General features: G+C 42.4%; 1 protein-coding gene across 2 annotated transcripts; it reads right to left on the bottom strand.

The window, feature by feature from the left end:
* Positions 1-2,715: 2,715 nt before the first annotated feature.
* LOC116690841 (circadian-associated transcriptional repressor) lies at positions 2,716-8,196 on the bottom strand. Of its 2 annotated transcripts, none has more exons than XM_032518032.1 (6): positions 7,897-8,196; positions 6,010-6,362; positions 5,811-5,886; positions 5,402-5,480; positions 4,879-5,062; positions 2,716-4,737 (listed from the first exon to the last, which is right to left on the bottom strand). In XM_032518032.1, the coding sequence occupies exons 2-6, from the start codon at positions 6,358-6,360 to the stop codon at positions 4,129-4,131; spliced, it is 1,299 nt and encodes a 432-aa protein (XP_032373923.1). In that variant the 5' UTR covers positions 6,361-6,362; positions 7,897-8,196; the 3' UTR covers positions 2,716-4,128. The 2 variants fall into 2 exon arrangements, with proteins under 2 accessions (XP_032373923.1, XP_032373922.1); XM_032518031.1 differs by lacking the exon at positions 7,897-8,196 and adding an exon at positions 6,879-7,116.
* Between the last annotated feature and the right edge of the window lie 1,706 nt (positions 8,197-9,902).

Here is a 9,902-nt window from a genome sequence, read left to right as displayed (position 1 = left end):
GTGAAAAGTACTGAGCACATTTATAGTGCAATAACAATCACTGTTTTAAAAAAAATAATGAATAAAACTATTTTTTGAACAAAACTGTAGGAGGCAAAATGAAAAAAATAAACAAAACAAATGGGTGGAACAAAAAAAAGGGTTAGTTCAATGTATTCATTATTGAAAACAAGTGGGGAAAAAAAACAAATTTCCTCCTCGTTCCCCAACACTGAGTGAGGTCATGTCTTCTCCCTGTGCCCTCCACACATCCTCTTCCTGTCCTTTTTCTCTTGCCCCTTGTTTCCATCCTCCAGAGTAGGAAGGGGGGAGTAGTGGCAGGGGGGTGGGTGTGGGTGGTGGAGGGCAAGGGCTTCTCTGCTAAAAACTGCATGGATACAAGGGGGGGCCGAGAGGGAGGGAGGCAGAAGGGAGGGAGGGCGGTCTTTGTTGTTGTAACATAGCACAGTCAGTGTGTCAGAGACAGGCCCATCACAAAATCAGCCTGTCAGTGTGTCAGAGCATGTAGAGGGGAGTGGCGCACGCGTGTGTATTTTACAACTCAGGGTTGTTTGTGTGGCATGGCTGATTTCATCCTTTCTGAGCAGGGAGAAATCAAACCACACCCTCTTAAAATGTGCCACTCTCTCGCCCATGTGCATGAAAATGGTGAATGTGCACCATTTGTAATTCAGGAATTTGAGCCAAATTACACTTAATATGTGATTTCATAAATGAAATCTTAGCTGAAACTTACAATTATTTTTATTATTGAGTAATCTGCCAGTTATTTTCTTGTTTAATCTATAAAAGGTCAGATGAAGTGAAAATTTTCCATCACAATTTCCAGACTAGAGTATAGTATGCTCTATCTCCCCATGAATCCAAAACCCAAAGACATTCAGTTTACAGTGATATAAAACTGAGAAGAGCAGCAAATCCTCACATTGGTGAAGCTGGCACCAGAGAACTTTTGTAGTTTTTACTTGAAAAAACGACTTAAACTATCACTCGATTATGAAAATAGCTGTGGATGAGTTATGAATTTATCACTATTTTGCAATTAACTGCCACCATGTGTGCGCTTCAGCTGTCAGCAATTTGTTTTTTTAACCGACCATGTTGCAGAGATAAAAATAATCTCCTTCTGTGTTTTGTATAGAAAAATCAACCCTGTCAACACAGATGTTGTATGGACTGTGACAGGAGCTCGGTAGGTGATCAGTGAGGTTAACTTTAAATCTCACCATTTGATTTTTGGGGGTGCAGCGATCAGACTGTTCTGTTACTGTAGCAGGAATGCACTGCAGACACAACCATGCCGGGCTCTTCTCTACTACCTGTAGGAGGTATCTACTCATTGTGATCTCATAAAATAAACAACACACATATAAGCTGCAGTCGTGTTTTCGCTCTGTAGAAGCAGCTGGTTGGAGGATCAGCCAGCCCCCCCACTACTGCTAGTCAGATTACTGAAGCTGTAGTCTCACACCCCCTCCCCTTTTTCTCTCTCTCTCACCACACACACACACACACACACACACACACACACACACTTTAAAATGTACAGTCTATTTACACCCCATTGAGACACACATCTGTTTAGTGAGAGCTGCTTTCCAAAACACGAGTCTTACTCACATATTATATGACAAACATAAACCATTTTTTGTACACACTTAAATGTATAAAAGTTAACAAAGCACCAAAATACAGACAGTTCAGCTTTCAAAATCTGTCATTTATTAAAAGATTTTTCCCTGTTCATTATTATTGAAAAAGTAGCCAGAACAGTAATATCATGTAAAGATGGGGTGAGAGAAAGACAGAGTGTAGTTTAGATAGAAAAGATACTAACAGGATTGAAGGAGAGAGGACAAGGGCAGACAAATGCAGCAGAGTGGGGGAGGGGGTGGGAAGGAGGGAACTACAGTCAGCTTTTACAGTTTTGGAAGAAAAAAGGCAGCTAAAATGAACAAGACATATTATTTGTGACCAATCAGCAGTGGTCACTGCAGTAGAAAACATACATGAAAATAGGACATTAACAATGAAAAATAAGTGCAATTGATAATTGTCATACCACAACCGTAAACAGGAGTGGGGTGGAGGACAGCCCCAGCCTCTGATCGAGAGTCAGTGTCTGGCACGCCATACCGTCACGTTTTAAGATGGGATGGGGTAAGATGGTCTGACTCTGGGTCTGTGACTGAGGGTTGTACACTCTTACTCCACATAGAGGCTGCCAGTGGCTCTGTGTTCACATATGGTGCTTTTTTGGAGGAGACAGGTACGTAAATATCCCTAATCTCTGTTTATGTAAATAGTGTATGAATCACTCATACCAATTTTAAAAATATTTTAGTCTTAATATTTACAATACTTTATCCAATCACAACGCTAAAATCCCTCCTAGATTTAGAAGACAATTGTGAGTAGATTTCTCCTATCAAACATCTAAATTAGAACAGGAATCAGAATAACAATAGCAGCATTAGAGGGTGGTGCAAATAAAGATTTCGTCCCTTAGATGTACATTAAGGTTTTTTCAAGTTTTCAAGAGCACCAGCTACAAGTGCAGTTCAGGCTTATCTCTGTTGATCACAACAAAAAGAACAGCTCCAAAAGAAAGGCTACACTTGAATACGTAGCCACTGTTGTTGGTGTGTGTAATAGTTGATGGTGTAGGCAGTTTACGTAACTGTAGATGTCTGAATACTAGAGCTGGATGCCGTGTTTTAAGCTGTAGATAGATAGTTGATGATACTGTTGGTTTGGATGCTGTGTGTATTAACTGTAGAAGCAAAATGAAAATGACTACATATGGTCTTTCATGATTGAATGTGCACTGCTTTTGTGAAATACAAGCAAACAATCAAAATGCAGTATAAATGCACTGAAAGCCCCAAATGCTTTTCTGAACACATCCTATTTGGTAAAAAGGCACAGTAGTCCAAAAGTCCAATCATACATTTCACTTCCCTTGTTTGTTTTTTTCTCCTCATGATAGCAATAAAAAAAAAACACACAAACTGTCACCAGCATATTCCCAATACCCTCAAAAGAATTGTAAGCCAAACTATGCAAGCGCACAGCAGGCAATATTCATCTGCCCAATAAATAAATATAAACAATAAATAAATGCAGTGTCCAATCAACATATGAATAAATTAACTATGGGATTCAAGAGTCATATGTCATTGAGTGGTGCTTGTTTTTTTCACCTGGCCAGTCAGTTTGCAGTTGAAGACCGAGCAGAAACATCTGATCCACAGCATGACAAGAAAAGTTTACTTCTGATTGCAGTGATGTCATACCTCTCGATGCCAAGTGCCCAAACACCTCTTGGATTACATTCGCAATTTTATTAACTTAACTTTTTCCAGTCTTCAATGACTCTTAACACACATACAGTATAATGCTGCGTCACATCTCTGGCTACAAGATTATTAATGACTTCAATGTCACTTTTCCTCTTCAAGCCAGATGGCTCAATTCTATCTACAAGTGAATGTAACGTCAAGCGTGTCTCCTGCCGTAAGACCTCATCAAATTCAGCTCACACTGCGTTACTCACTCTTGATTGAAGTTACCTCATCACAACAAACCTTGGAAGCTTTCATTGTAAATACTGACATCAGATTTTTAAATTTCGGATCAAGTTTGTCCTTCAAGTTAGATGTCTGCCTAAACAGTCATCTCTGAATATAGTGATTGCGTCCATGCTGAGAAGAATCTATTATTTGCGCCACAAAATTCTTCAAAATCTCTCCAATCGATCATTACTCAACAAGCTGTAAATAGCCTTCCAGCTTTAGGTGTTCTCTTTCATCCCCCTCAACCACAACTGCTTTGTGCCCGTTTAGATTATTATGTTTTTCTGATTATCAACTCTAATAGTTCTGATTCATTTAAACACATTATCTCCTGCTGTTTGAAATATCAGTTGCAATTGTGGTTTTCATGAGGGGTTATGTATGATCCCTCATTTCTCTTAAACATTTATCACATTAAATTTCTTTCCTCCCCTTCCTTCCTTTAATGCATCTATAATCACAGGCTTTCAGCCTCTTTCTCACACAGCAGCTTTTAGCCTGGTGGTGTAACACAGTAAAGCTGCCAGCTCTTTGCTTGCCGTTGTTCAATGCATCAGGTCTCCAAGGGAGTGGGGCATTCCTTGGGCAAAGGCGTAAGCGTGACTTGAGAAGACTGACTTTCACCCGGACATGTCTCTGTGGACTCAATCTGTTGTACAGCAACTGGCTGGCTTTGGGACCTGATTGGCTTCTTCAGATTTTTGGGGTGCTTGTAAGGTGTGGTAGAAGAGATGGAGCTGTCTTGCATAGCTGGACTGCCCCTCCTGCTGGGTGGGAGGATGACACTGACTGGCTGGTTTTCATTGTTGCCTGCCACTGTTGTGCCCTTATGTGGAGTGCAAGCCTTTCGTGGGGAAAGGATGGGGGCAACGTGAACCCATGTCAGGCTCGGCTCAGAGCTCTGACCTGCTTGGTATTTTGATTGCTTGCCTAGTTCCTCGCTGCCACTGTGCTTTTCCTTTGTGTCCTCATTTAGCTGGCTGTCACCAGCAACATCTGGTGAAATTTGGTTTGCATCAGGTTCCAATGATGGAGGAAGTGGGCCGTCCCTTTCATCACAATCTTGCTTCCCCTTCTTCTCTTTCCCACTGATACGAGGGCACTTGAGAAGCACAGGGGAAGGCGTGGGGGAGGACATGCTTGTCCAGCTGAGCCTGCGCTTCTAGAAAATGAGCAGGAGAGTAGTTTGCAAGTGAATATAGAATTCAATTTATAGTGGTGTTGGTGTGGTGGTGTCAGTGTGAGGGGTGTTTGTGTGTGCACAAGTAGGCTCTTGCACACACAGGAATGGCATTGTTCTCACCTTGACGGGAATGTGTAACTGATCCCTGTGCTTGTGTGGAGGGGTGGAGCTGGAAGTGTCTTGGATTGAGTGAGCAGGGGATGCAGTGACGCTGGAGGCGGCAGAGACAGGCTGAGAGTGAATCTGAGGAAACCAATGCTTCAGCATTATCTCCACCTGGAGAAGAGTGTTCAGGTACTTCTCCCTACAAAACATAAGGCACATTCAAAAAGACTATATAAATGTAAAGTGACAGATGGCAATGCAACGACACATCTGGACAACTATAGTCCTGCATATAGATCTAGATACATTTGCTTATGAAGTTTGGGGTTTTCTGCACTGCCGGTGAATGCTGTAACTCTACCTACCCCAAGGACTGTTCAATAAAACAAGGTGATGACACTGGTAATAGAAAGAGTACCTTATTGGTCCTTTCTTGTTTAATAATCATTTAGTGTCTAATAATGCACGGGCAAATAAGAAGGAGTAAGAGATAGAATCACTAAGGGTGGATGGTGGGACAATGTGAACAACATCTTACCCGCTGTTGGGTCTCTGTAAAACACCCACAATCCTCTGTATCCGATCCATGGCAACGCTCTGCTGGAAACTACTCAAACCTGACAATCAAAACCAAAACCCCCAGTCAACATTTGCATTGTAAGACTTCCTAGTCACAAAAAATGCATGTCCATGTAGACATGCGCACACACCACTTTCACTTTTTATTGGTAAATGCTCGTGAGTTGATGAGTCAGCCACAAGACTGTCGCGTCACACACTCTGGACTATATGGATATACTGCATCAATACAGACTGCTGCAAGAAAGGAACACTCTATTGAAATGGACAGAGGCCACTCAGATCATAAACCTGTGTTCAGCAACTAGAACTTTAGCTGCCAGCCTGCATACATAAGAGACTGAAAGCAGTGGTGTGAGGATGCTTACCTCGATCGAAGCGGCCACTCTTCAGTCCATTCAGCAGCTCCAGAAGGGGCCTGACAAAACCCTGTAGCTCAGCACACTGAGAGAGAAAGAGAAGATAGATCACTACTGAGTTTGGGTTTAACCTTGCTGCCTAAATCAGTCTTCTAGGCTTTCCTCTGCACACATTGCTCTGTCATCCCTCTTCTCATCAGTCCCTTACCTTTTGAGCAAACAGCAGGTCTCCCTGTGATTTAGGAATCTGGCTTGTGGGATCTGTCTTGCCCAAATTGATTTGAGCTGCCTTGGTGCTGTTCTCCGACCTGTATGACTCCTCATCTTCCTCTTTATCTGTGAAGCCATCGCACGTCCACTGGGACCCAGGACTCTCCGACCCTCTGTCTTCATTAGTCGTAGCCCCGTTCACGCCACCAACGATGACAGGGGATGAGCTGTCTGTCAGGAAGACGTCTGTGTCATCCTCTGCCTGCTCCGAGTCGCTCAACAAGAGGCTGTCACTGAAACTCAGGGAATCGAAGGAGGGCTGAGAGGAAGTGCTGCCCTGGGACTGCATTGCTGTTGGGGCCGAAGCAGAGGGTTTGAGTTATTAGAACAGTCAATTCAGCTAAGAAAGAAATAAAAAAGGCTTGGCATTGCACTTAAAACCAGCAGGTTGTTACTCTAGTGAGAGGTGAGGCAAATTGAGACAGAATCATAGCAAAGAGCTACATTCCATTTAGCATATAATACCTTAGTTTTTCCTATCTCGCTACCAAAAATATATAACCCCAATTACTCAAAATGGTGGGTATACCAATGCCCTAGTTTAACATGTGCAGAGTGGGACTGGGGCTAGGCAGTAGGCACACAATGGTAGTGCATTTCTGGCTCCCATTGAGGAGATTGGAGACTGGAGAGGAGCGTAAAATGTGAGGGGGATGGGAGCTTGTAGAGTAGTGAAATCAGAATAGGCAGTCTCTCTTTCTCTCCCACTGCCTCCGGTGCCCTCTCTAGCCCCTCCTCTCTGTCTATAGCCCCTCCTCTCTGTCTCGGGCTTGCACTCCATCCCCCCTTGGGTTCACACACACAAACCTCTTCCTCTACAGCTGTATTTCTGTATGCCTCTCATCTCTCTCTGCTGCTCTCCCTTCAGCTCATTCTGTTCATTATGCACACAAGGCTGGTGCTCCTCTTTCTTTCCATTTCCACAGACCAGCCCTTTTCCTCCTCCTCTTCTCGTGTTCACATTTTACATTCTGTATATTTTGCCATGTGCACCTTTCTCTCAACTGTCTTTCCATTTCTTTTTGGTATCTGTGTAATCTCTGCCTCCTGGTCTTTGATACCACCAAGACAAGAGGGACATTAAAATGGGTCAGATATATAAACAAGTACACACACCAACACAGGTTTTATCAATATGAGAAAAAAGGTCTGAATTTGCTCTAAGACAAACGAGAGTAATACAGTTGTTTGCAGAGTTGCCACAATGCCTAAATGGAGCAAGAACTATACTCTCCAAGTCCACACAATGTCTCAATATCAGGACTATGGGAACATTTTCAACAAGCATGATCAGCTTTTACAACAACAAAATGGCATTCAGATTGTGTTGGATTCTGATGGTTGGATTCTCTTCAGGCTTCTTAAAACCAAATGTCACGTTGTTTACATGCATGTGCACGAGTACAGATAGTGGAAACACTATAGTTACATTTCTAACGTTTCCACGCCCTCTGCGCTATAGTTCACACACAACAGGAATTTCTAACAAGGCTAGCTATATCATTTAACAATATCGGAAATAAACCCGGAATGACATCACAACAAATACCAATTACAAGAGAAACATGTTTTATCACTGTAATGTTCTGGCAGTATAAAAGACTTGGTAGCCTATCATTATTACACGGTAATGTTCTATTATCAAAAATAGCTGGAACAAAGCCACGTGAGAAAAAAATAGCTTTTGGCTAGCTATATTAACAAATAGTACCCGGGAGCACAAACAGGATACAGCGGGACAGGAAATTCCTTTAGGCTAGCCTACCAACTTCGGAATACCTTAGCCATAAAACAAAAGAAACGTTAAGTTGGAGGAAATACTCACCTTCAGTAATATGATATAAAAACAGCAGCTTCCAGAAACAGTCGTTAACGGCTCTATCTCCTACTTTGATACGACAGATCCCTCAATACACACTCCGTTGCTTGAGCAGCATCGGGGCGACCAGCATCAGCGCTCTCTCTCGCTCTCTCTCTCTCTCTCTCTCTCTCTCTCTCTCTCTCTCTCTCTCTCTCTCTGTGGTCTCTCTGTTTCTCACACCCACCGACTAGCCGGCAGTTCATCGGTTTGTGTCTTTGCTAGCTCTTTCTCTCGGCAGTTTACGAGCGTCAACATGTGCGCAGATCCACGTGCCCACGTTTGACGCGCATTCTATTGGCTGCCGGCCCGGCTGTGTCGCACCTTATTGGCTGACCCTTCCAGCCAGTGATTGCTTTCCTAGCTGCTGATTGGACGGCAAACCGGGCACTCACTCATGTGTCGCCCGTGTGCTTGGTGTCGGGGCAGGCCTGGGCTGCACGGCTCTACTACAGCGAGTGGGTGTAAACACACGTACGCAAAGAGTGTGCTATGCATCTGGTGTGCACAGTATAAATATTACCCCACCTCCTCACATTTACTACCAAAACATATAAGCACTCGCGCACTGAACGCACCATAAAATAGGCTAGTTAAGAAACCATAGGCAACCCAGCTCACCGAACTAACGAACAACAGACAAGCGTAGATGACTTACTTCTCTCCTCGCTGGGGAAGACGACGGACATTTATTTAGAGGAGAAGAAGCCCATCAGATGGAGATATACAGTGGTTTTGTAAAATCCACTCAGGCACAATATACAACTCCTCATCTATTTGATACAATATTGAGAATGATCTATATCAAAAGTCATTGTCAGCGTTTGAGATTATAATTAAATAGAGCACTCAACCTTACATTAACAGTCTCTCCAAGCAACATCTATATACCTATTTGATTCAATGATGTGCTCATGAGTTGTTTATTTGTGCCTGTAAGCTCTGTGCAATGTGTGTTTATGATCTTTTTTTGTGATTTTAGCAACCTGCTTTGGTCTGTACAGCACTCTGTGCTAGCCTACTAACAACTAATGCTAATACACACCTCAATGGTTCCGTCATTCTTTCTGCAGCCGTTCTAATAAAGCTCTTCAAAAGTAAAGTCAATTAATCAGTCATCAATTTGCCTATAGGCTACCTCATTTGAAGATCCTATAAGAAAAAATACCTAAAATGTGACGATTTCAGTAACAGACCAGAAATATCATTATTGGTTAGGGGTATTCAGCATTGCCAGGAATAGGTCGACTTACTATTACAATTCAATTCTTTAACCCTATATGAGATATCTTAGCTATATAAAATGTAATTTCACTCTAAATGTGTCATTGTCATACTGTTTTTTTTATATTTCTTGGCGTTTTACTTCAAGAGATACATTTTTGCTGTATTTTTTTCATTTGTCTTGTATGTTAACCCAAAAAACAGGCTCTGCGACTCAAGTATATAGTGTCATCACATTCCTAAACATATGCATTCTCTTACAAAAAGTGTTGTCAGTGTTCAGGCTACACAACTGGAAAACACGGTTAAATACAGGAGGTAAAAGGTGAAAAAATTAAATTAAAATGGTGACGATTTACCTTATTAGAAACGTAATATTTGATGCTATTTTGTGTCATCGTGGTTGTGTTGTTATGTCAAGATCACTAATACATCAACATGTAACTGATGTGAGAGTGAGGGATTTGACCATGATGCAGTAAGTCAGTTTCCAGGTCCATGAGATAAAGGCCATGTGTAGTAGCTTCCCCCACTACTTAAGGCTACTACAGAGTGGAGTAAACTCAGTAACCCTCAGGAGAAACATGCAGTGCAGTAAACCACCACACATACACACACACACACACACACACACACACACACACACACACACACACACACACACACACACACACATACACAATACATACACACATACACACACACACACACACACACACACAGGCACGCATGGGTGCCCATACTCATAG

This window comes from Etheostoma spectabile, chromosome 6 (genome assembly GCF_008692095.1).
Source record: "Etheostoma spectabile isolate EspeVRDwgs_2016 chromosome 6, UIUC_Espe_1.0, whole genome shotgun sequence".
Classification (NCBI taxonomy): domain Eukaryota; kingdom Metazoa; phylum Chordata; class Actinopteri; order Perciformes; family Percidae; genus Etheostoma; species Etheostoma spectabile.
This window is presented reverse-complemented; position numbering and strand designations above follow the sequence as displayed.